The 25,255-nt window shown below is 54.9% G+C and overlaps 9 protein-coding genes across 9 annotated transcripts; 3 read left to right on the forward strand and 6 right to left on the reverse strand.

The window, feature by feature from the left end:
- Positions 1-886: 886 nt before the first annotated feature.
- On the reverse strand, positions 887-1,437 carry CH63R_07531 (Ribosomal protein S30; the record flags this gene model as incomplete). Its single annotated transcript, XM_018302506.1, has 3 exons — positions 887-910; positions 987-1,098; positions 1,385-1,437. The coding sequence occupies 3 exons, from the start codon at positions 1,435-1,437 to the stop codon at positions 887-889; spliced, it is 189 nt and encodes a 62-aa protein (XP_018157284.1).
- A 605-nt stretch (positions 1,438-2,042) lies between these two features.
- CH63R_07532 (Oxoglutarate iron-dependent oxygenase) lies at positions 2,043-3,709 on the reverse strand (the record flags this gene model as incomplete). Its single annotated transcript, XM_018302507.1, has 2 exons — positions 2,043-2,878; positions 2,950-3,709. 2 exons carry the CDS (start codon positions 3,707-3,709, stop codon positions 2,043-2,045), a joined length of 1,596 nt encoding a protein of 531 aa, XP_018157285.1.
- A 1,419-nt stretch (positions 3,710-5,128) lies between these two features.
- Positions 5,129-5,962, forward strand: CH63R_07533 (uncharacterized protein; the record flags this gene model as incomplete). The annotated part of the gene is made up of 1 exon (XM_018302508.1): positions 5,129-5,962. One exon carries the CDS (start codon positions 5,129-5,131, stop codon positions 5,960-5,962), a length of 834 nt encoding a protein of 277 aa, XP_018157286.1.
- Positions 5,963-6,655: 693 nt separating this feature from the next.
- On the reverse strand, positions 6,656-9,416 carry CH63R_07534 (uncharacterized protein; the record flags this gene model as incomplete). The annotated part of the gene is made up of 3 exons (XM_018302509.1): positions 6,656-7,095; positions 7,151-7,648; positions 7,700-9,416. 3 exons carry the CDS (start codon positions 9,414-9,416, stop codon positions 6,656-6,658), a joined length of 2,655 nt encoding a protein of 884 aa, XP_018157287.1.
- Positions 9,417-10,693: 1,277 nt separating this feature from the next.
- On the reverse strand, positions 10,694-11,329 carry CH63R_07535 (uncharacterized protein; the record flags this gene model as incomplete). Its single annotated transcript, XM_018302510.1, has 2 exons — positions 10,694-10,813; positions 10,991-11,329. The coding sequence occupies 2 exons, from the start codon at positions 11,327-11,329 to the stop codon at positions 10,694-10,696; spliced, it is 459 nt and encodes a 152-aa protein (XP_018157288.1).
- Positions 11,330-16,525: 5,196 nt separating this feature from the next.
- CH63R_07536 (uncharacterized protein) lies at positions 16,526-17,109 on the reverse strand (the record flags this gene model as incomplete). The annotated part of the gene is made up of 3 exons (XM_018302511.1): positions 16,526-16,630; positions 16,702-17,049; positions 17,092-17,109. The coding sequence occupies 3 exons, from the start codon at positions 17,107-17,109 to the stop codon at positions 16,526-16,528; spliced, it is 471 nt and encodes a 156-aa protein (XP_018157289.1).
- Positions 17,110-17,649: 540 nt separating this feature from the next.
- Positions 17,650-18,755, forward strand: CH63R_07537 (Pre-rRNA-processing protein IPI1; the record flags this gene model as incomplete). Its single annotated transcript, XM_018302512.1, has 2 exons — positions 17,650-17,697; positions 17,784-18,755. 2 exons carry the CDS (start codon positions 17,650-17,652, stop codon positions 18,753-18,755), a joined length of 1,020 nt encoding a protein of 339 aa, XP_018157290.1.
- Positions 18,756-20,467: 1,712 nt separating this feature from the next.
- Positions 20,468-22,594, forward strand: CH63R_07538 (DEAD/DEAH box helicase; the record flags this gene model as incomplete). Its single annotated transcript, XM_018302513.1, has 5 exons — positions 20,468-20,770; positions 20,804-21,011; positions 21,069-21,506; positions 21,569-22,060; positions 22,125-22,594. The coding sequence occupies 5 exons, from the start codon at positions 20,468-20,470 to the stop codon at positions 22,592-22,594; spliced, it is 1,911 nt and encodes a 636-aa protein (XP_018157291.1).
- Positions 22,595-23,263: 669 nt separating this feature from the next.
- On the reverse strand, positions 23,264-25,223 carry CH63R_07539 (Aldehyde dehydrogenase; the record flags this gene model as incomplete). Its single annotated transcript, XM_018302514.1, has 3 exons — positions 23,264-24,850; positions 24,925-25,087; positions 25,165-25,223. The coding sequence occupies 3 exons, from the start codon at positions 25,221-25,223 to the stop codon at positions 23,264-23,266; spliced, it is 1,809 nt and encodes a 602-aa protein (XP_018157292.1).
- Between the last annotated feature and the right edge of the window lie 32 nt (positions 25,224-25,255).

The raw sequence follows: 25,255 nt of genomic DNA on the forward strand, positions 1-25,255 counted from the left end.
TCGCGGTGGCCATCATGAAGTCGGCAGGTCCTGCAATAAAACCTCGGACAGGGCGCAAGAGGTCGAACATGGCAGAAATCAGGTTCCCTGCTGACTGTTCCTAAGTCTATGGTAGCGTTTGAGGCCATGCTCTGAATGGTCTTTGTGTCGATTAGTAGCCGGATGCTTGTCAAGAGGGGCCTAGCCGCTGATGTTGAAATCAACGTGCCGGCACCTCTCCATCCGCCCTCTGTATATACCTGTTTCTGTGTCAGCAGTCCCGTGCAAGTGGACTGGGTCATTATGGGATAAGCAGGCCATGCTATGCCCGTGGTGACGTCCTCACTGTCACTGGCCGGACGTCTGGGCGCCAGCTTCAGGGTATTGATGAAGCGGTGGCCCAGCCGGGGTCAAGGACTTACCCCCCGGCAATCATTCAATGTTGCATCACTCGGGCAGGGCAAGACATGTAAAATGACCGAAGAAATAGCGTGTATTTCTCCCCGAACGATGGCGAACCACCGGCGGCCTTTGACGGCATCCGACGGACTCATTGGAGACAGAGGCAGAGTAAAAAAAGCGAGTTCCCCATTTCCGATTTTGAATGCCAGAAAACCAAGTAGTTTTACGTATTTCTGCTGTACGCATTCGTTTGTCTCTTGTTGCTTCATCGGGTCGTAGGAGAATATCTACACCCTGGCCGCACCCGATCTCACACCATCAGCAGGCGGAGAGGGAGGGGTGGGAGGAGTGGTAGAATCCCCGACCACGACGGCAATTTCCCAAATTTCACCATATTTCGCCAACCACCCTTGAACTTGATTGTCCCGTCGATTCCACCCTTATGCCGGTGGCCCAGACGTTCCTAGAGTCGTATCGAATGCGTAGGGAAGGAGAGAAAAAGCGTTTAAGCGGTAGGGTTGGGGTTCATCTGAAGGGCGGCGTTAGTTACCAAGCAACAACATGGCAGAATCTCAAGACGACGGTCTTGATCGGAGAAAGCGTACCTTGCGCTTGCCACCGGTAAGGGTGACGTTGACGAAGCGGCGGGTGTATGTGAGACGCTTCTTCGCGCGGCCCTTGGGGGTCTTCTTCTTCTCCTGGGGCTCAACCTTGGGGCTATCGTAATGGTCAGCGATCGGTTCGATTTGTTTCCGTCAAGACGGCAGTTCCCAGCATCGCCTGATCGGTCATCGCGTCCTTGTGTGGTCGTCATTTTCGTCGTCGTCGATTCGTCGACATCGAGCGTTGTTGCGTTATGGTCCCCTCCTCTTCCCTCCAACAGGAGTCGCTTTCCCTCGTCATCGTCCGCGATGACCGATATTTTCCGAGCGGTTGCCACTTCCCCCTCCAGGAAGAGCAGAAGGGGCTTAAGCAGTAGACTGGCTGAATGGGCAAGACTTACGTCTGAGACTTGACCTTTCCGGCACGCGCCAACGATCCGTGAACCTTTCCCATTGTGGCGGTTTGACAAGTTGCTGCTGTGGTGTTTCGGTGAGTTGGTTGTCGATGGAAATCGAGGGCGGGTTTGTCGACTTCTGCGCGGGCGGATGGGCGTCGGGTTGCGTGCGAAGGAGAACTGCGGGACCAGCAATTTTGGCTCACTCGATTCTGTGTGCACGTCACGTGTTGGCTGTGGGGAATGAGCAGGGCGAGCGAGGGGGTTTCCTTCCATTTATGATCGGGGGGTTCTTCATTTTTTTTGCCGCCCGGAAGAAATTAGCCGGAAAAGGGTTGATCGGATTTAGGGGTTAGTACAAACGAGTCAGCCAATCAAAACCAATACCTTAAACTTGAACCTCGTGGCCAGACAATAGCGAGAGCGAGATGAATCATCGGCCAAGAAAACTTGAACCACTTTGATGATGTTCTACTCGTTGGAAGACAGTCCACAAGATAAGCTATTAATGGATTGATATTTTCCTGAACCGATGTGCAATCCATGCTGCTTTTGCCCAACCGCCCCGTCTGTATGTGAACTAGGCGTTCAATGTGTATACTTTACAAAGTACAGGGTATCTTGACATGATCTCGTGTGAATGCATCAGCCATGCTCGCATACTTTATCCATCAACTCCGAGCGAGCCCCAAACCTGTTCCGAGTTCTTAGGATGCGCGCAGAACCCATGGCATGCTTTGCACTTGTCTAACTTCTTGGACAGCATGTCCTCCAGCGAACTCGGATGGAGGACAAGGTCTTTCGTCACAAGGTTCTGATCGAAGAAGACATACGGTCCTTGATAGTCGCCCAAGCGTATCTCGGGAAGGAACTCCAGGCTGTGAGGGGTGTTCTTCTTGGCAACTTCTGTCCATGCAGCTTTCACGTCCTTGTCCACACGGAAATCCCAAGTGCTCTCCCAGCTGGCCTTTGTTGAGAGTGTCTCAACGCTGTAGCGGAAGACGGCGCCTCCAAACTGGTCAGTCTTGTATATCTCCATGACCTGCAAAGCCGGCATGTGTTTCGCGACATTGGCCACCATGCGAAGGACGTTATTGATGAGCTCAGCGTCAACACCGTCAATCATCATGTTTGATGTCACCACAAGCCGGCGGAGGTGCTTCCACACGGGTGGCGCGCTTCTGCGCGAAATAAAGCCCTCGAAGAAGTCGCTTACATCGGACACGTTGGAGACGGCCATTTCCTCGGCTTGGAGACTGAGATAACCCAGATTGTGGCCCAAGCTGGGGCATGAGGTCCTCGGGACGCCTCCGTCTTCTTCGTCGTCCATGGTGGGACCAGGAGCGGCAACAGCATCGGCGTTTTCTTCTGCTTCACTTTCATCGCCAGAGTCGGCATCCTCCCACTCGCCCTCGCCACCATCGGCAAATGCGTCGAAGTGTTCAAAAAGGCTGATCCGCTTGATGTGAGACGGCCAGAAGGGGAGAGTCCGGGCGTGATCTGAAGAGGTCAGCTTCAGCTAGCGGCTGAGTTGTCCCCCATCTGATCAGAAAGGGACGGGGAAGACATACCTGAGTCGACTTCCAACTGGGCCTCCATGTCGACTTGATGCCAAGGCTCGAAGCGGACTTCGTGAAGCTGGGGCAGACTCGAAAAAATGGTGAGGAGCGCCCGAGAGGAGAAGTTCCGATGGTTGCGACGCAAGACCTGGCAACTGCTAACGACCGAGACCTCGGGCAAGCCGTGCCGTCCGACCTGGTCGCATCCGGCGGTGATGAAGCAAAAGTCGAGATCGTGATCGAAAAAGCGTGAATTGCCATCCTGGTCCAGGCCCATTTCACCAAAGTACTTGTTCTTGTCACTGGGCGAGGCAGCGCTCAGCTCCAGCTCGATGCCCGCGCCCGAAGTCGTCCATTTGCTTAGAATGTCGAAGAAGTTCCAGATGCCCTGAGTGAAGGCGATTTCGTTGTCGTTCTGTTCGACGTCAGTCTCGGGTATCTTGGCGAGCTTGTTGGCGTAGCGCGGCAGCTCGACGCGGAGTGAGACGCGGCGCAGGTAGGAGCGGCGACTGGGGCCCTGGAAAATCTCGTCGAAGCTGGCGAGGTCCTTGCTGGTGCTGATCTCGAGATTGCTGAAGTTGACCTTCTCGATGAACCCCTGCCACTGTCGACACACCACAGCGTAGCTGCCCATGTCATGACGTTTGCCCTTGGCCTTCCATATTTTTGAGCGCCTCTCTGTGACGGCACCAGAGGCCAGATGCCCGAGGATTAGACCTTTGAGCTCAACGGGGAGACCGTTCCATGATGCCATCTCAGTCTTTTCTCCCATGGCAGGCTTGGTGCAGGTCGGCTCCCGATAAGCGTTGGTCCCGCGATCAAAGTAAGTCCCTCAGGGTCCCAGAGTGAATTTTCAGTGGAGCAGTGAGTGAGACACCAGACCCTTTACGTCGAGTGCCAGCTAGGTACCGCAGTCAGTGAGTGAATCGAACACCAGAGACAAGGCAAGAAGAGATGCCTTAGATGTACTTGTTTTTTGTGATCCAAAGCTTCCTTGGTTGTTGTTGATAATATTTTCAGTTAGAAGGCCTGCACCTGCCAATGCGATATGCTTAAAACTGTCTTTGTTGATGAGTTGCGGCTTTTGCCTAGGTGCTGACAGATAGGTTACGCGCACGCACCAACCAGGAGTTGTCAAGAGAGAAAGACCTTTCTCCGGTAGACGGTACTTCCTGCCAAACCAAGTTTCAGCAGTTTTGGGTACCTTCTGCCATCTAATCAGGTACTCAAGTACCTGTCGGTCCCCACTAGAAAATTCTAGCTCACAGTTTCCACAACATGGTCTCAGGCTGCTGAGACTATCATTTACACTGTCTTCAACACTGTACATTCCCGCCCCTCACCCCGATAAGCCTGATAGGCGATGGGCATGGCATTCATTACAAGGCCACTAAGAAGGTCGTTCATCCCGTTCTGAATCGCTTTTCCTTTCTGGACTTTTCATCTTACGCCATGGTCATCGAACCACTTCGCCCATACCCGGCGGAAATGACCATGCATCTCAATCCCTGCAGGCGCGCTCTCTTCAGCCATGGCACCGGAGACCAAAACCTCCCTCGCATACGGCGCAGCGTTTGAAAGCCCTGCCCACCTGGGTGGGTAAAGCATGTCTCGGCGCTAAACGGCCTTTGGCTTATCAGATCTAACCCCGGGGCCACTTTCCAAGCGTCTCATCCCAGGCATCACATGCCCCTTCTCCTCTGCGGAGTGTGCTGCTAAACCCAACTTGAGGTAATCTTCTGACCGACCAAGCCCGACAACGCCAGTCCACCGTTCAAACCAAGCGTCCTTGCCGCTACGAAGCCCGACTCGTCGTGACTCTGACCCGGCGGAGCTTGTCCTCTCTCCCGTATTCCCTGGCGGATCCAGTGAGAGACCTTGCCCGTCTTCTTCAGCCATCCCACCCACGACCGACAAAGTCTCCCTAAAGCAGACGTCCCCGCCGTGCTCGTACTCAATAGCTCATCCGCATATCTTGGCCCTCTTCTTAGCCTTCCGAGACCGCTTTCGCACCACGAAAAGCTCGTACGATCGATCCCACCCATATCCGACCGCACATCTCGACCGACCCAGCGCTTGCTACAAAACCTCGCACGCACCCGCTCTCAACTGTCCCGGCCATCCCCTTTTTCTGCGCCCTCTGGTGTCTCCCCTGCACTTTTCTAGTCGTCCCGTCCCGTCCGAAACCATAATGAAGGCCTCCGCTCTTCTCTCTGGCCTCGGCGCCACCGCGGCTACCGCCATCCTCGAGCCTGGCATGCCTCGACACCTCTTGTCAAACCCCTCCTCCTCCTCGGTCGATACCAGTCGCATCCCGACCTCATACGAGTCCGCCATCATGGGCCGTCGCATCCTTGCAATGACCAAACTGGCCGAGCTCTCGACCGTCTTCCCGGCCGGCGCGCACTCCGCCTCGGGCGGCGACCTCTCTGGCATGCCCATCGGCCTGATGGACTACGTCGCCGACTGCGAAGAGGAGGGCAACCCGACGATCCTGGCCATTACCATCGCCACGTCCTTCAAGAACGTCCGCGCTGGCTCCAACATCTCCCTCTCTATGCACTGGGTCCCGCCCTTCCCGCCCGCGAAGCGCATCTCCCTCCTGTCCTCCCTCAAGAACAGAATCTTCGGTAGCTCGGACGCAGGCGCGGTTGTTGCTCCTCCGGACACCGTCCCCTACTCCGCTGCCAACTTGCCGCGCTTCTCGCTGCTCGGCTACCTTGAGAAGATTCCCGTCGACCCCGTCACCTCCCTCAAGCTCGCCCACTGCTTCGTTGACAAGCACCCGGACTCTAAGTACTGGCTCCCTGGCAGCCCTGTTCATGAGTCTGAATGGGTCCGCTTCGTCGTTACCTCCATATATTGGGTCGGCGGCTTCGGTGACCGCGCCTACATCGGCTGGATCCCCGTCGAGGAGTGGCAGAATGTCACTCGCGAGGAGTACGAGTCCATTCAGCTTCCCGGCGAGAAGCGTGGCTGGAGGGAATGGAGCGTCGACAGCTGGTTCGATAATGGTGATCTCTGAGCGAGATTGTCGTTGGGAGGCAACTTGGTTTTTGGCCTGCGGCATGCTGACCGGACTGACTTGCCACGAGCCGACGATTTGAACCGAGAGGGTGGCATCTTTTGGTACGATACCCGTTAAAGGCTGAAAAAGCCTAGGGATCTTTCTTTTCTGTGGAGGCTCGGTCTGGAACTAGTGCCGAGCCGTCTTCAATGCTGCACCGAGCGAGATGCATGATCATGTTTTCTAGCCGGTTTTGCGAACTGGACCCTGTCACTTCTTGAGATTGATTCAAATCCAGGTATGCGGTATCATTTGAGGCACAGCCGCTAGACCATTTAGCAGTATACTGGCTTCTGCAGTCAATTACTACGTGGGAGTTTGTATTTATGTTGCACGGGTGGAAGCGACGGTCCGAGGAGGAATATTGATCATTACAGCGTATTACATCAGGGGGGGTATCTCGCACTACAGCTCAGAACGGAAAAATGCAGACACCCATTATCCATCTTTCGTCTCCTAGTCTTTCTGCAAAAATCAACGCTATGTATGCCTCTCTCTGTGTACGTGGACGTGTATATCCCGTGAGTTTCTTCGCGGATCCTTGGCACCCAGACTTCCGTCGCCTTAGAATGTACACAAGCAAAACCGAAAATAAAAAAAAGGAGAAAACAAAAAGGAAAGTCAAGTAGAGTGGAGTGGAGTGTTGCGACTTTAGTCAACGCGAATGATGACTTTCCAAGCCAGAGCGCCGGCCTCCCTGATGGCGCAGGCGAGGCACCCCCGCCTGCGCCTCGAGATGATGGCATTCCAGCCCTTCTCCGCACAAAAGGCTCGGACTAGAATCTCCATGTCACTGCCAAACTGACGGCGCCGTGACTCGAGGTGCATATTCGCCGTGGCGAGATTGGCACCGTTAGCGGTACGCTCAAGAACGGGTGACGTGGGTGTCTCCTGCGTCGGCGGCTGACGTTTGAAGCCTGTTATGCAGTCAATCACCAGAACGCGGGGTGTGGTGTTCATGACGGGAGTTAGAGAGGGCCGTCGGACAGAGGACGTGTTGAGGAGGAGATCGTTCAGTGAGGCTTCAGGCTTCTCGAGCAGCTCCGAAAGGTGAATGACGGTATACGTGAACAACTTGTGCAGGGGGTGTCCTGAGATTAGTGGTCAGTGTAAGTGGCTGCAATAAATGGAGCGATTTTGCCTTACCCGTGACGGTGGCTGGCTTGGAGCTCTGACCGCCGACGCCGCTACCGTCTACATCAATTTGCTGAATGGTAGGGCTGGAAGGCGACCTCAAGACCCTAACACGAGACGAGGGATGACACGGATGAGCCGTGACGAAGTGGATATCTTTGGTCAGCGCGAAGCTGTACTCCTTTGCCTCGCCTCCAAGGGGGCCAACAGAAAACGAGATGGACGACGGGTATGTGTAGAGTTCAGGGGCTCTAGTCGCGTCAGAGAACGGGGTCATCACTGTCTCCTCCGTCGGAGTAGATTGGGCCGAATCTATGGGCTTGGAAAGGTTGAGCGACAGCAGTGAGATGCTCAGGCTAGGAGGCGGCTCGGAATAGTTGTTTTCGTAAGGGATGATAAAGTCAGCGGGCAACACCGAGCTGGGGTCCGCGTCGCCTAAGACACACGACTCGCGCTCGACGTGCGTCTTACCCCAGAGCCTAGCCTGCTTGCCAGTCTTCTTCATGTCCTCTGGCGGGCTGTCAGCATAGTGTAGTAAGAACTTATGATAGTCAGACAAACCTGATACTTCGGCAACGTCGATGTTGAGCCAGCCGTCCCCATGGCCTTGGGGGGTGATGTCGCTCGAGATCCATCCCATGCACTGCGCGGAACCCTGACCAGCGGCCAGAACACGGCCAACAATGCACGCTGTGCTCCAGAAACTCTTTCCGCGGTATACAAAACCACCGCAGAGGTTGGCCATTGGGCCCAGTTTAGCCATCGCTTCCTTGTCGTTCTCCAGGAGAGTGGACATGATCAAGTGATACAGCCCTTCGCCGGGTAGCATCAAGCCTGACACGTAAGACTTTGACAGCCAACCCGAAGGGTGCAGGGCTGCTGAAATCTTGTGCTTTCCGGACGGATGACGAGTGACCTTCGCTTCGGTCCTGCCGCCGCCGAAGTAGGACGACCTCTTCGTGTCAATACTCATTGGCGTCTCCGCAGGCGTGTGAATCGGCGTCGCTTCGGACACCTTGTTGACCGTGTCCGAGATCTGCTCGGCGTACGAGTCCGATTCGATATCAGGCCAACGCAGTTTTCTCGCGAAGTTGGTAAGACCGTTGACCTGACGTTCGCAATACCGTCCCTGGATGGTGTACACGGAGATACCACCGTGCGAGTGGGCGTGGCTGCTGTTGGGATGCAGGCTCATCTTCCCTGTCAAGGATGCGAGCCATCCACTCGAGTTGCGTTTGTGTGTGCTCGTTGGATCGACTTTTCTCTCGATAATTTCAATGTTTTCGAGCCAGGCGCGCGCAAGGTGCAACGACCACTTAACCGTCGCATTCGCATCTTTCTCAAATCGCTTGATCTCTGCTGGTCTGATGCTCTCGATTCCAAGCTCTTCACCCTCGGTGATGGCATCGAGTCTGATGAGAAGCTCGCATGCGAGGAGGATCTGGAGCAGCAGCCAGTATCTCTCTTCCTTACGCTCATCGTTGGTCTCGGCATCCTCGATGTCAACCTCGGTTTCGAGCTCGTCGCCCTCGAAAGAGCCCCACAGGATCTGGCCCAAGCGGATTCTCCATTCGACGTGGGAGAAGTCGACCCAGACATTGGGCGTGGCAAGTACCTTTACAAGGGCCTGAATCTGGACAGAGAGACTATATGGGTCGTGGTGGTCAATGACACGGGTTGGGGGATGCAGGATGCCCAGGAACAATTCGTTATACAATGTGTTGTGGATGTTCCTGTGGGCCTTGTTCTCCTTGTACCTGTCGGCGTTCTTGATGAGCTGATCCAAGATGGCCGTCTCCTCAAGGCGGCGTAGACCATCTTTGGAGGCCAGCATCCTCTGGCGCTGCTCGACGATGGCGTTGGCCTTGGATCCGAGGCTATCGAAGCCGAACTGTTCTTCTTGGAGCGCATCGCCAACGGGCATCTCGAGAGCAGCCTGGTACCCCATGGTGCCCTTCTCCAACCCTTGCATACTCAGCATGTTAGGCCGTTCTCGACATCGCGGGTTAAAGTGGGCCCGTTTTCTCTCCTTGGCGCATCTGATGGCGGCGGGATTGGAGTTCATGTCCCTTGTGATGTGAGGCCAGGCCGTGATGCAGCTCCAGGCTGCGTCTTCGATCTGGACATGATCGTTCAAGTCGCGGATCTCCAGAGACTCATCCCAGGGAAAGGCGACGGAGGGGTGCGGGGCACCGGTATAATGGCCCTCGGAGCGAGCAAAGTACTGGGGGGCTCCGGAGAAGAGCTTCTCGACATCGTCGTCGCTGAGGGTAGCCATGATCTTGGTCAGCTTCAAGACTGGCTTGAGTGTCGGGCCATTGGCTTGCTGCTCGCTGTCGCCGGGAGGCGGGGAAGGCAGTGGCTTGTTGGGGTTAAGAGGGGGCGGCGATCGAGAGGAACGGGATTCGGCACTGCTCTGCGGAGGGGAAACCTGGGGTTTGTTGGTAAGACACAACGGCTTTTTGGAACGGTCGGACGAGGACGATTTGAACCAATTGGGCGGAAGGGTCAGGTAAAGAATTGGCAAAAGGTGGTTTGGTCGGACGGGGGCAGGACTACCTGCTTCCCTTCTTTGTGTAAACGTTTGTGCAAACGAGAGACGTTCGTTGTCTTGAATGGTTTGAGGAAACTCGGAGCAACCAATACAATACGAAATGGCTTGCAGGAAGGTAGAGTAGAAAGATGAAGAGAAAATATTGCGCTTTGCAGAAGGAAGACAAAAACAAAGTCGAAGACGAAGGAAGGGGGAAGTGTGTGATTGAGTGTGGGAATTGGAGCTCCGAGAGGAGGCGGTGGTGGTAGTCACGCGGCATTAGAAAAGGATATATGCAAGGGAGCAACGGGTGTAGATCGTCAGAGTCTGAGCATCTCGAAAGGACGTCACTGCTAAGCAGATTGCAAGCATATTACGCGCTGGGGAAGTGGCACGGTAAGGGCCAGAGAGGGAGGCATGGGCAGATCAAAGTGGCCTGATGCAGCTCCCATTGATGGGCCGGATAGGATGATGGCGGGGGAGTGACATGGTGGAGAGAGAGAGGGGGGGGGATGAGGTGGTGCTGCAGCCAGACTGACGGCAGTGGCTTCCAAAGACTGAGAAGTCCAGAGGCGAACGCTAGAGCCAAGAGAGAGAGAGATGGGACACGGCTTGGGAAAGGGACGGACGGGGCAGGGACCCAGAGATCCTCCCAGAGGGGGGGGGGGGGGGGTACGTAAGGCACCTAGGTAGGTACCCATGCGTCTGAGGAGCTGCTGCCCTGTGTCGAAGTCGGGGGTCCGGGGGACCGTCCACCGGATGGGATGTCTGTGTCTACTGTCTTGCGATGCACGGAAGATCCAGCCTTAGCTAAGACAAATCCACTGTGACACACCGGCCGGACCGGACCTGGTCTGAGGAAAAGGGACGAAGGGGGGGTGGGGGAGGTTAATTGACGGCGAACCTGGGGTGTGGGTGGTACCGAATGTGCGTACAGGTGGTAAATTGGTAATAGATATGGTATGTCGTCTGCATGTTGGAGATGCATGGGTTCTGCGTGCATCTTCCCAACACGTCTGCTGCTATTCTGAGGACTCCCTCATCTTCAGCTGTGAACATTGGGACATCGGAGCATCGGGGTGGAGTTGGAGCGAGACCAAAGCCCAGGCGTTGGACCGATGCGCCCACTTCAGGGACCTTGCCTGAGAAAGAGGGAGTGAACGGAGGAACAAAGGAAGGAATGAACCATTAGGACCACACAAAAAGGGTGGGAAATAGAACGACAAGGACCAGAAAACATCGAAACATAGGAACAAGAGGGTGGAAACGGGACGTGTTGTAGATAGACAACGGACGCTGGGGGGAAACTTTGGACTTACAGGAAACTTCGTTGGCGACTCGGCGCCGGTTCCCCGCCCAGACTTTGTCGACGATGCAGGCGTCGACGCGCTGCTGCTGCTGCTGCCCCGGCCCTTGCTGCGATTCAGCAACCCCCCAAAGAGGTCCCGTTTGGAGAATTTGCGCTCCCGCTCCCGCTCGCCGGCCCCCCCGGTCCCGGACGAGCCCGGTTGTTGTTCTTGAGGTCCGGCTTCCATCCCATCTTCGTGTCGCGGTGACAGCTGCGAAAGCTGGTGGCGTTGCTGCTGCTGCTTTTGCGGTGATATCGGCCGTTGCTGGTCGTGCTTGGTGCCTCGTCTCAGTAGCGATAACGACGGCATCTTGGGTGCCGAGTTCGTCTCCCGTGGTGTTGGGTGTTGCTTCTGGGATGGGATGAAGGGCTGTCACCGTACTCGTCTCATTCGTCTGGATCGTCCTTATTTTTCCTTTCTCAAGCCTTTGCCTCGGTCTCCCAGGCCTGTGACTTTTTTAATCTTCCTCTTCTCTTTTTCACTGTCGCCGGCTGAAAATCTTGGCCCCTTGCGGTAATCTTCCAACCTTTTATTTCTTCTTCTTCTTTTGATTCCCTCTTCCGAATCCCCAGCAGAGAGGCAGAGTGGCTGATCAACGATGGCGTTCTTCGTCAAAGGAGAGGGGCTGACGTCTTATCGCCGACGACGGTGGATGATGGGAGTCCAAGTTTCTGCGGAGTAACCTTTAAAGGTTGCAACGGGAACGCGGGGTGTTATTTCAGGCCAAGTCGTAGCTGCAGATACAAATGGACGAATACGAGTGGACGACAATAGGTTGGGAGTCTCCCAACAAGCAAAGGAAAGCGCGGGAGGAGTGAGTGTCAAGGAAGGGGGGGATGGAAATGACTTGTAGGTAAGAGGGGGGAGAGAGAGAGAGAGAGAGAGAGAGAGAGTGTGTGTGTGTGAGAGAGAGAGAGAGAGAGAGAGAGAGAGAGAGAGAAAGAAAGAGAAAGGCAAATAGTCTACAGCAAATGAGAGCCAGGCGATGGGATGTTAAAACAAGAAATGAATGCAAATCAACATCAAAAGAGACACATGCGCGACGGCTGCCAAGGCAGGGGGGCAGTTCGATATTGTTATCGTCCACTCTTCTTGCTTCCTCCCGGTCTGCGCTGGACTTCATCGAGGGAGAGCAAGCCCAAAAAGACCCCGAGGCCCAGCCCAACACATCGAAAGGGCCCCCTCTCTGACTGGGTGGCTGATGGTGCTAGACACGACGGGATAGGACAGACGAGGGCCATGACCATGACCATGTCCACTTTGCTGGTGTGCCCCTCGTCCCAGCCGCAGGTCGCATGCAACGAGCAAGCACTGGGGGTGGAAGGAGGCAATGTGTCTAGCCCATGCCATGGAATACTGAGCCCTTGAGGTTGTTACACTACTTCACGTATCTGAATATAGCAACAGATCCCAGGAGCTGGAGCTGGAGCTGCGGGCGGGGGCCAGGAAGCGTGGAAGAGGGAGCCAAAGGCATGGCCTGTTTAGACTGTAAATACAAGTTGAGTTGGAGGGAAAGGTGGTGGGCAGCACGGCAGGCTCAGAACTCTGGTCGGTCCACGTCGATTGTTAGGCGTTAGGTACGATGATGGGGAAATTGGTTGCGTCGGGGAGACGGGAGAGGAGAAAAGGCACCGGGGGGGGATGCAAAACGAAAATCATCAAGGAGCTTAAGCCTGTTCGTTCGTCATCTGCGCGCCCATGTGGGTGGACTTGGGGGGAGGGGCGTGTGCGTGTGTGGTGATTTGGCATGTCCCGCATCTTGCGGCTATGAATGGCATGGGCATGCCTCTTCTCCCTCGTCGTGTAACATTTGCGTGTTGTGATTTCATCATGTTCAACGCGCAGGATTGTGCATACCCTACAAGCTTACGCGTGTGACTCCAGATTCCCTAACACTCCTCCCCTGTTCCCACCTCGCGTCCGTCTTTTTTGTTTTATTTTTTGTGGCTGCCTTTCCCTGCGTGGGAGCTAGCATACAGCGTACACCCAAAGCGTGGAAGGATATCAACAAGCGGCGGCGACGACGACGACGACGACGGCGGTGTTCCATGACCATGACGTCCATGCCAGCTTCGGTTAGTCGCACCACGGATGTGTCAGTTTTGACTTGACAACCACGGCTCATTTTGCCGGCAACACACCAGCTATCTTATACCCTACCTCTCTATAGAATACATCTAAGACTGCATGATTACCGGCAGGCTGATGATCCATCATCAACGCTTCACTTTTTGGAAACCGACTGACGAATTGTCCGACTCATCGGCAAAATGCCACATTTTCCCTCATAATCCTGACCAGGAGTTATACCGCCTGTTGTAACCCCTTGGATCCATCGCCAACACGACGGACAGAGATGCGTGGACTATTCGACTCCAACAGAGTCTGGCGGCGGAGCCTCGCAGGCAAGGGATCCATGATCACGGCCGCAACAAACCACCACATTGGGATCCCCTGCATCTTTTGTTGCAACTCATCGGTGGATCCTGGCTGGGGCTTCTGGGAAAAGAAGAAAAGAAGCGAAGAGCCAACGGAGGTGATGGAGCAAAGCTGGACGAAATAAGGAGCGAGGAATCTGCAACAGGCCGGAATCAGGAAGGGGGGGGAAATCAAAGGTCCAAGGGCACAGCAGCCAGTTCCCACGCGCGCGCATGTGAAATACAACACGACCCTTGCCAACCCTTCAGACCAGGGACACATCTCTCACATGCTGTCGCGTTTGGGCAGATCTCTGATCAGGTAGGGTTCGGGGGACCCGCTTCCCACACATCCTCCTCCTGCTCCTCCACATCCAAAGGCAGTCCGATGCGGTAGTGGAACTGAACGGAGATGTAGTGTGTGTTGCAGCTGCGGTGGACTTTGGTATCGGTGTCTGCTCAATTCGGTGGTGCTTGTTTCCCCTCTGGACCATGGAAAATATCAAAACAGACCTAGACTCACCGGAATCGTTGGATTTTTGGATACCCAGGACCCCTCTTGATACGGCCGTGCAAACCATGCACAGAATGGGGAAAAGCAACAATATCATGGGAGGTCGCATCCCCATCTGCCGGGGAATGGAAGAAAAACACCATGCATATACTGTATGTACTACTACACCACTACCAGAAGCTACCAAAAAAGGTTGAATTGCGAAGGACCGGCCCAGGGCTTGTTCAACAAAACATCAACATGTGTAATCTGGCACTTCCGCAGAACTGGGCGCCATACCATCATCTTCAGTGTCTTCGCCGGTCCGTCACATACCTGGCAAACGCGCCCACGGCATGCTGCTGTTGTGTCACCAGAGGGTAGGGCCGAAGGAGGCGCCGTGTGTGGCTTGCATTCTTCACACAATCCAGCCATCTACCCACCCCCACCCCCCTGGGCGCCGGCTTCAAGAGATCACCATGATCATCCATCCCCTCCCCCCCTGGCTTGGGACTTGTTGTTGTTCTCGAACGTTAGGACTCCGACCCAGACGGAGGGTCGTGAGTGGTGGCCGCGCATGACCCAGTTTCTGACCGGGATGCTAGGGCAAAGTCTCGTTGCTCTCAGCCGATGACAAGTTTCGGAAATCTGAAGCTTTTTCGACCGGCCCCTCGAGGCTCCTACGTACCTCGTCACAGTTTGGGGGGATGGTGGACATTATTAGTTTAAGACGTTTTGAAACGGTGACAACGGGATCTTTTGTCGCACGCCGCCGCCGCCAGCTGCCTCTGCTTCAACATGGACACACAACATAGAACAACCCCCCTCGGCTGTTGCTTGGTGCTAGCCTTAAGGTCTCCGCTCCGGGCACGAGCTCTGGGCAGCCGAGGGCCCGATCTATCCTGAGTCCCTTGACATGAGACGATATGTTATGGGGTTTAACGAAGGGCGGAATCCGTAAGTTGCTTCGCCCATCCTTCTCGAACGTCTTCGTCTCATGTCGTTGGGGCAGGGGGGAGGGGGAGAGGGGAAGAAAAGGGGGATGTGGTCAGCTGAATTCCACACACGTCTCGAACTGGCATCAACTGCTGTCGGCCTGCAATTGCTATCGTGAAATCGATCGCATGGAGAAGTCGGAAGGAATTAGATCGTTCTGGAGTTCCTGAAAGGCTCAGGGACCCATCCAGATTATGATCGCCAGCTTGCGCATTCAACAACAACAACCTTGGCAAACCTAATGATGGTTCAAACGAAGAAATGCAGCTTCTGTACTCTGTAGTGCTCAGGTGGCCATACAAGGAACTTCAAAACGGAAGGTTACACCACGTAGCCCTACCCTACACGTCTTGTCGATGCAGCCTCGTCCAAAATACGAAAGGTTCAAGAAGAAAACTCTAAAGGAGCCCCAATCTCCCTTTACGACAATTTCGCATGAGGCCGACGAACCCAGGAGGCCATGCCCTTTTTTTTTTTTTTTCTTGTTCTTCTTCTTCTTTTCTTCTCCCTCGTTGGGATGCTGGTTTTAATTAGCTGGGAGGCCTTCAACTTGCTGAAACGAGTCGAGGAGAGACCCAAAACATCCAGCCGCCTAAGCGGGAAAAAAAAACAAAAAAACAGTGATGGCATCACGCTTCTCTGCTAGCATCCACTTCATATGACCGAGCATATTGCTGCGTCTAAGCCTGGACAACCGGCTGGTCAAGATCGCCGTGCGAGCCGACCGAACGCGGGCTTAATATGTTCCTTCTTCTTCTTCTTCTTTTTCTTCTTCTTCTTCTTGGCACAGGGTGAATGGCCTTCAATTTAACCCCCCCCCCCGGGCTTAGGAACTTGGGAGGAGTGCAGTCGAGCAGGGGTGTGTTGCAACATTTCGCCCGTCAAGCCACACGGCACCCATCCCGGCTTGGGCCCGGCCCACTTCCCGTTCTTCGGCGTGTCGCGCCACGCTTCTCGGCGCCGGCGACCAAGATGTTTGCGAGGTCACTGACTGATCCCAACCGCCGGTCTGGTTGCTAGTTTAGATACCATCGAATATTCTACAAGCAAGGTAGGTTCAGGCGTCCCGCCAAGGCCGAGACGGGGCCCAAGAAGCTTTCTGAGCTCACGACTCGAATGGCTGTCGGGCAGTCTGTCTATCCCGCGAAACGAAATGACTTTGGCCTCTTGGCTTTCTTTTCCTGATTTGAAATTTTGAATTGCATTTCATATTAGACTCAAGTTGCCCAGCGCGCCTGCCGAACAGCCGACCCGGTATCGTTCTGGACCTGTGTATTTGATAGAAGTAGTGCATGGTAATTTCGGGGTATCATTCGCTCGCGTCACCTCAGACGTCCATGTCAAATCAGCCCCTCTTGAATCTTTACATACGCGCGTACTAACGCGTGTGTGCGCGCGCGCAAAAGCGAGAGAGGCCTGTGGCTTGGGCAAGCTCCAGTTTACCTGGTGCATCTTGTGTAGTTGATGACTTCGAAGAAGCCAATATATATGCCACCCGGCCAGCAGTAATGCGTGTTCTTATGGAGCGCATTACTCGGCGAGATAGGGTTCGTGAGAAGCTGACAGAACCCGTCATGTATAGTTAGGCTTCGGGTTCTCTCAAGCCGGCGGTGTGTCATGTACCACGATGAGAAGGTACTTCGGGTCCGGAACAATGACGAGTTCCTGTTTCTTCGTCCGTAGCCTCAGAAGCTTCAGCTCATCCTGATTTCCCTAGTCAGCACTTCGTTTCACCCCGCTAACACGTCGTTGCAGAGGTAACCGTGTCATCTTACCTCGGTGTCCAGATCCAGCACAAGAGTGCCCGACGCATTAACCCAATTCCAAACCTTGGCTGCGAACTCCTCCAGACCCTGCGGCTGCTCTTCGCCATTCTGTTGCTGCTGCTGCTGCTGCTGCTGCTGCTGCCCGGCGGCGCCCTCACCAGAGAAGGAGCCCTGCCCCGTCGCCAGCGTCGCAGCGTTAAAGGAGGAAAGCTGGCCGCTCGTTCGCAGGATCGCGCCCGTGACTCGGTCAAGGATGACGGTCGCCTTGACGCCGGGTTTCTTGGAGAGTCGCGTGAGGGTCTCGTCCAACGCGTCGTGTCCGTTGTTCTGCGACAGAGGGGGCACGTTTTTATTTAGCTATGACGCCATCGTTATAGAGGGGCTCGAGGTTGCTCTCACGGGGACGGTGTCGGCCATGGTTGCTGCCCGCGGTCTGTGGGAATGAAGGACGCGGAATAGAAGTTGTGCGTGTTTTGTCTTCGAGCGGTCGAGGGTTGAAAGGTTGAGTTAAGGGAATGTTTTGTTTTATCACCGAGGCAAATACGTGCGTGTATGTGTGATTGTGTGTGTGTGTGTGTGTGTGTGTTCCTCAAAGCTGGGTCGGCTCGCGGCGTCTGTAAGGCTGGTCGACCAGCCAAAATACGTACCCAGAGGACCTTAATTGGAGCTAGGATTCACAGGGTAACAACCGTGACAACGTTGGGGGGGCCGTACGGGGGGGGGGGGGGGGGGGGGCTCCGAATTGACGGGATTCTGCCGCTGCTGACCGCCAAAATTTTCTGGCTTCCAGTCTGGCAGGGGTCCAAACCTCCAATATGCAAGCCATCCATGAGAAAACTCATTGCTTTTGCAACAGACATAGCGAGAAGTTCATTCCAAGCGACAAAATTTTTCGGCTCTCTCGGCAAAACTTCAAAACGAATCGTTTCAGTTGACTATCTCTGAACGACAGCAACCATGGGCTCCAGCACGAGAAAGAAGAAGGAAAAGGCTAAGGACTTTGCGGTATGAAGCTCTCAGTGAGATGTGGATGAGGCACATCAAAGATCCCCTTCTCACTCACATCTCGGTGTACTGACATTCCTCTTCAGAAGCCAAAGTTTAAGGTCGGAAAGGCCAAGGTCAAGCCTGCCAACTTCACAGACACCAGCTTCAAAGCAAAGTCGATTGCTATGGGCCACCAGAAGCTCTCGACTGAAGCCCCTGACAACGCAACCCAGTTCAAGCACAATCTTTCTCTGGCCTCGACATCACGGGCAGACAAGCAGCGTAAAGAGTCGCTGGCGCATCTTACGAGTCAAGTGTTGGCCGACAATAACCCTGTCGGAACCGCAACAGTGTTGAGCAAGCTTCTGCCCCTTGTCTCTGACGCTTCGGGACCGGTACGCGGCCAGCTGCTGAAGCTTTTCCGGGCCCTGCCCGAGGCAGAAGTCAAGTACCACGCCGAGAAGTGCATCATGTACATCCGTGCCGGTATGACCCACCTTTCTGCCGACATCAGCAACGACTCGCTAGCCGTCCTTGAGTGGCTCCTGGACGTCGCTGAGGATGAGACCGTCAGCTGCCCCGGCGGCTGGGTGAAGACGCTCAACAGCTTCTGTGCCCTGATGGGCTGGACCGTCAAGACGAACACGGGGTGGTCGACCGCGCCGAAGACGGGCCTACGAACGAAAGACGCGCAGTCTCATGCCAGGCAAATCGCCGTCCTGGCCAAGTTTCTCCAAGCTGGGCTCAAGCCTGAGGTCGCTGCGCCAAGCAATCCCAACGCTCGCTCTGACAATATGTACCGCGTGCCTCGGATACCGAACCCCTTCGCATATCTCAACCTTTTCGGCACCCGCCGAGACGAGGAGGCCGAGATGTACAACGACCGCGAATCCCGGCAGCGTGTCTTCCACAGGAGGTTCCTGGACTCGTTCGCCCGTGGTGTGGAGCAGGCCAAGAAGGAGGGCGGTACCATCGGACGATCGGCAATACAGATGGACCAGGCCCTGGCTGAGGGTATGGGAGGATATGAGGCAACGTCTGCTGTTGAGCCTCAAGACCTGCTCGACTTGTGGTGAAACTTCGGACTGCGCTTGCTTGCAGTTACCCACAGAATCTTGCCCGCCAAGACCTTGCGCGACACAACCACTGTCAAAAGCGATCACAACCACCATCAACCAGGCGGCTTTTGCCTCCAAGATCCACGTGATTCAGGGTCTCATACACCGTGGAAGCTACACATCACAATAGCCAGCAGCGTAATCTTCTACTCTTGTCGTCCGTCTGGGCAGCCTGATGGCCGGCAATGCACAACGGGACGGTCTTTGAAGCCGTTGCGCTTCTCCGCTCTATACGGAAACTCCGTATGCATAAGGTACATGAAAGAATGGGCTGGCGGGGAGTTCGGGCATTAGCACCATGAGAGGCACCCAGGGCAATTCCAGCCCATCGACTCGGAACAGCATTCATTAGATGGCCACAATCTTGATACCCGTCTCACTACGGTGAGACCTCAATCTTTCAAGTTTGCTCATGCCCGATATTGGTGATTGATGGCGTGGATCCTCAGCATAGGTAGACACAACAATAAGTATCATCTGCCTTGTATTTGTATGCCTGTTGGCTCTACTGTATGAAGGGTAGCCAGTCAGAGATCTGACTTCTCTCATCTCAAAGTAACACCATACAGAAAGGTTCTTGCAGTCTCCACCATGTTTGTTCACATCAAGTAGAAGCGCTCTTGAACCCCCATCAAAGCCTATGTCAAGGCTCTATGTAGTTGACAGGGCAGGTGCGCAGACTTCAGGCAGGGTAGGAGCCTCTAGTATTGCGCCAGCCTAGGCTACTTACGTCTGGTGCCTACAATAATCTGGGACATCACAAGGCTGTCAAAAATCATGGTAGGGGCTCCTGCTTCAAAGAGATTGCACAGTGCCTTTCTTCCCCCTTCTTCCATCTAGGAAGGACCACTGAACTGCCCCTGCTCTCCTTAAGTCGATTGATGCTGCCAACCCCTATCCTCCTATTTCTATCCTTTGCTCCTTCTCAACTCTAACTCTCTTCGCATCTTTTCCTTGCCCAACCATACATGGTCCGTCAAGAAGGATCTCACTAGAGCATCATTTCTAGGTTCTTCTTCAGGTTCGAGTGGTAAGTGACTTTCTGCTTATTTTTACCACCATCTCACCCATCCCTCCTGTCATTTTGAACATCGTCCTCATCACTTTGGTTGGGGGTTCGTCACGGCAGTTGGCGCGTCTTCGCAAAATCGCCTCGTCATCCTCAAACCTGAGAAAAATACCCTTCGCAAATCGCGTCAGCCAAGGTCCCTCTTCGCTGCAGGTACACCATCCAACTCAGCCGCGATCCCCTTCTCGCCCGTTCCTTCCACCTGAGCTTTGTCTAATCTGATCCGATCCGCATTGATCCGTCTGGCACCGCGGTGTTGGCATCAAGGATCACGTGGAAGATCGCTTTCCATCCAGCAAAACTTTCCCCTTCCTGCCACATTAGTAGCAAGTGTGCACCGTGTGTGGCTTCCCCTTCATATTCTTCGGTATCTCAATACGCGACTCTTTCCTTTCCCAGCATTTTTTCCCTCCTTCTACTTAGCCGACTAACTAGAGAAGACGCAGGAAACAAAAGGTTTTCGCCCCGCGTCATCCTTTCTCTCAAACGTTATACTTGTAATCGCCATTGAGCAAACGACTTGGTAACTAATCGCAGGTCAACATTCGCTGGTCCCCAAATTATCTAACCATTGTGACGAACAGGCTTTCCCTCAAACAAGATGGACGTCTTCGACACCGCCAACATGCAGGCTGCTCTCTCGTCCGAGAGCTCGGAGAAGAAGGCACCTGCTGCCGTCATCGACAACGAGGGAAAGGCGTGGGCCAAGCCTCTTCCCTACAACTACGACGAGCTTGCCAAGCAGGGTCCAGTCGAAACTACTGACTGGGAGGGCAATGGTGCCATCTACGAGTGGAACGACGAGTTCGGCGATGTTGGCCCCAAGTTCCCAGAGCTCGAGCTGGCCCTCTTCGGCAATCCTGACACCCGCCACGACCACTCTGGTCTCGACTTTTCAGTGCAAGTGTCTCACCCCCTTCTATCTGTCCGCGTATAGCTTACGTTTGTTAGTATCTCCTCTGTCGATGTCAGCCAGGACGGCCCCACTCGCGTCGAGCCCGTTCACTCCTACAAAGACGCTGGCTTGCACCCTGTCATGCTGGAGAACGTCGAGCTCGCTGGATATGAGGCTCCCACTCCCATCCAGAAGTATACCTTGCCGGCCATCCACAAGGGCCTCGATGTGGTCGCCGTGGCCCAGACTGGTTAGTCATTGTGCCGACCATGCTTGTCCTGATCGTCGGAGCTAACTTTCAATACAGGTTCCGGCAAGACCGCCGCCTATCTCATTCCCATCCTCAACAAGTTGATGGGCAAGGCCAAAAAGCTGGCTGCTTCTCGCCCCAACCCCTCCGAGGTTGCGCTTGGTCAGGTCTTTGTTCGTGCCGAGCCCCTGGTGGTCATCGTCTGCCCCACCCGTGAGCTCGCGATCCAAATCTTCAACGAGGCCCGCAAGTTTTGCTACCGCACCATGCTTCGTCCCTGCGTCGCCTATGGTGGCGGTCCGATCCGCGACCAGATTCAGCAGCTTGGCAAGGGCTGTGATGTACTCATTGCTTCTCCTGGCCGTCTGTGTGACTTCATTCAGCGTCCCGATGTTCTCTCTCTTCGCCGCCTGAGATACATGGTCTTCGATGAGGCTGATGAGATGCTTCATGACGATTGGCGTGAGGAGTTCGATGTCATCATGACCGGTGGTGGTATGTCTTGCTGTTTTTCATCCCCTTGTCGTATCCCGGGTTGATTCTTACTCCTCGTACAGAGCAGCAAGAGGGCAGTATCAAGTACATGCTCTTCTCGGCCACCTTCCCCAAGCCCCTTCGCGATCTTGCCAAGGAGCACCTCTCTTCGTCCAGTGTCCGCATCAACATTGGACGCATTGGCAGCACCCATGCCAACATTATGCAGAGAATCCTCGAGGTGGCCCCCTTCGACAAGAAGACTGCTCTCAAGGATCAGATCAACTCGCTTCCTGCTTGTCGCACCATCATCTTCGTCAACAGCAAGCGCACTGCTGATGACCTTGACGACTTCTTGTACAACATGGGCTTTCCCTGCACTTCAATGCACAGTGACCGTACCCAGCTGGAGCGGGAGTCTTCCATGCGCGCTTTCCGCGCCGGTAAGACCCCTATTCTCATCGCCACGGGCATTAGCGCTCGCGGAATCGACGTGAAGAACGTGAACCACGTCATCAACTACGACCTCCCCAGCATGGACCACGGTGGTATCGAGGAGTACACCCACCGTATTGGTAAGGCTCTCCCTTCATTTCTACTCTCTCATCGACTTATACCATATTAACATCCACAAAATAGGTCGTACCGGACGCATGGGTCAGCGGGGCATTGCCACTTCATTCTACACCGAGCGAGACGAGCCCATTGCCAGCGTTCTCGTTCGCACACTCTTGGAGACCAAGCAGGAGGTTCCTGAGTTTCTCGAGCCGTTTAAGCCTACTGGCAAGGGGTTGGAGAACCTGAAGTTCGAGACTGAGAGCGACTTTGACCCCGAGGAGGCTGGTGTTGCCCACCTTGGCATCTCTAGCGGCGATGGCGGCTGGTCCAACGAGGGCTATGGTGGCGATGATGATGATGCTGCTGCTGCTGCTGCTGCTACTGGCGACGATGCTGCCTGGGGCGGCGGCGGAGGCGGCGGCGGCGATGCTTCTGCTGGTGGCAATTCTGCTTGGGGTGGTGCTAGTGACAATACCGGCAACGAGATCAAGAAGAAGGAACCCCAGGCCGCTTCCGTCTGGGAGTCTTCTGCTGGCGGCTCTGCTTGGTAATTAGATATACCTTCTACATGTTCCAGCGAGGCTTGGGTTACTTCGCGGCGTGTCGATTATACAGAGAAAAGTTGAGAAGAATTGGGGCGGTCTATTCGGAATGCTTTGATGGATTTGCCAAAATGGAATAGGGCTGCAGCTAATGAATCAAGTGTTTTCCTCCTTTAATGTCTCATCCCGTTCCTCGCCGAGTGCTCAGCATCATTGCGAATGTCAACCGACATCCAAGTTGTTGTTGAAGCACATCGTGGTTTCACCAGAATGTCGTAGCTCACTGCCTCTGGAGTTATCTATGGGTAACTCTGTTGGAGGGCCTGGAAGTACGGAGACGTCTCGTTTCATCAGGACCAGCCTCGGAGTTTACATTCACTCCTCCACTGACGCATCGTGACCACCCCACCATGCAAACGGGCGCTACCGTCACTGAACATATCCCCCACACTGCCGAGCCGGATTCCATCACCCACCACGGTCTCAAAACCAGTCTTTCGGAATGCGTAGATACTGGAGAGGAACGGTTAAGAGACGGGATCGGCTGCAAGAAGGCAGTCACGCGATGATCAGCTGTCAGAATCCGTTTTATCAAGCCTGGCATAGGCTCTTCATTAGGTATTGCATGCATTTTATTACTCGACTCCTGGTTCCCTGCCATGCTCCCTGGCTCCCTAATCAAGCATTCTTTAGTATGTCGAGAATTCCCCTGACCTTCCCTGCAAGACCTTGCGCATAACCCACACCCACAACCCCTCTCGCAAACCGCCAGCTGCGTTCCTGATCCGGAACGGGATACTTGACGGGCGGGGGGATGGAAGTACGAACGCCTAACCAACCGAAGCGGTCAACGCAGATGCTCTTGATATTGCAGAGACCCCTGAGCCCCTCTTCGCCCGCGAAGCGCCCGTAGCCGGAGCCGCCGACGCCACCGAACGGCAGCTGCACGGCATAGGTTGTGCCAAAGTCATTGACGGCGACCATTCCAGTATTGAGGCCGTCCACGACGGCTTGGAGAACGGGGTCGTTGTCGCCGCCAAAGATGGAGGCGCCGAGACCGAACTCGGGCGCGTTGGCCACGGACAGAACAGACTCGGCGTCGGGGCCTGGGGCGCGCATGATGGTCATGACGGGACCGAAGCATTCTTCTTTGGCGATCTCCATGTCGGGGGTAACATCGATGAGCAGTGTCGGGGTGAAGTAGTGACCTTTGGGATATTCTTGGTGGGTGTGGCGGTTACCGCCAGCCAGAAGGCGAGCACCTTGTTTGACTGCCTTGTCGATAAGAGCCTCAAGTCGGTCAAAGGCAGCATCAGAGATCATGGCGCCTACATCTGCCGTGGGACCCAAGCGGAGAGCCTGTACTTTTGGTGCGAGCGTGGAGATTAGCTGGTCGTAAAGCTTCGGCGTGGCAATGATTCGCTCGATACCAATGCAGTTTTGCCCGGAAGCCTGGAATGTTCCACGCATAAGTATCTCAACGATACGCTTCAGGTCCTTGGCGGCAGAGTCGAGTATAATGGAAGGGTCCTTGCCGCCAAGCTCGGCGATGAGAGGGGTAAGCGATTTGGCAGCCGACGCCGCGACCTTGAGACACACAACACGGGACCCGATGAAGGTCAGGTGAGAGATCTTGGGGTGGGACGTGATGTGGTTCGCCGTCTGGGGCCAGCATACCACCGTCTGGATCAAGGCAGGATCATGACCATGGGCGATAAGAGCGCCTCTCGCGATGCTGGTAAAGTATTGAGAGCTCCAGGCTGTTTGTTCAGAGACCTTGACGAGCACACCGTTCCCGGCAAAAATGCTCGAGATGATGGGCCCTATAAGGTTGTGGAACGGGTAGTTCCAGCTCACCAACGCCCCAACCACACCGAGCGGCTCATACCGCACCTCGTTGCGCTTGTATATCATCAGGAGGTTCGTGGGACGCGAGCTCGGTCGGAGGGCTTTCTCGCCGTGGTTTAGCGTCCAGGTAAGCTTCTCGACGGTGACGAGAATCTCGCCCAGCTGGGCGTCGACCATGGTCTTGCCGGAATCAAGGCATGCGGCGCGGCATATGGCTTCCTGGTTGTCTAAGACGTGTTGGAGCATGGTACGCAGCACACGACGACGCTCCCGGAAGGTTGTCGTCTTCCATTTCGACTGCGCGGCGTGGGATGCATCGAGGGCACGATCAATGGACGCCGGGGTGGAAGGGTTGATGAAACCGAGGAATTGACCCGTGGCTGGGGCGTAGCAGTGGACTGCGGTCGTTCCGGAGATCTGCATCGAGGAGTTCAGGCTAGCCATTCAGAAGACTCAGTAGCCTTATATTGATTGTAGTACGCTGTACGCACCTTGACATTAGTCTCCTCGACGAACGAGTGCTTGTCCGGGGTCTTTGGCGGCGGGACGGTGTAGATGACGGCTTTGTCTTCGTTCCATGACTGCGCTATTTGTAGGAGCCAGATACTGAGAGCAATGGCGACTGCAGCAAATACGCACTGGGGAATGCCGGGCCTGTCACCAACGCGTCGTATTAGCTTCAGTATTCAAGTGCAGACAGACGTGGCGCCATTCGGTCCGCGGTGGCGTACGGGATGGCTTTAAGGTACGAGCCGAGCCTCTCGGCAACCTCGTCCAACTGCGTGTCCATTTTAGAGTCGACCTTGAACCAGTTCCTGCCGT

This window comes from Colletotrichum higginsianum, chromosome 5 (assembly GCF_001672515.1).
Source record: "Colletotrichum higginsianum IMI 349063 chromosome 5, whole genome shotgun sequence".
Lineage (NCBI taxonomy): Eukaryota > Fungi > Ascomycota > Sordariomycetes > Glomerellales > Glomerellaceae > Colletotrichum > Colletotrichum higginsianum.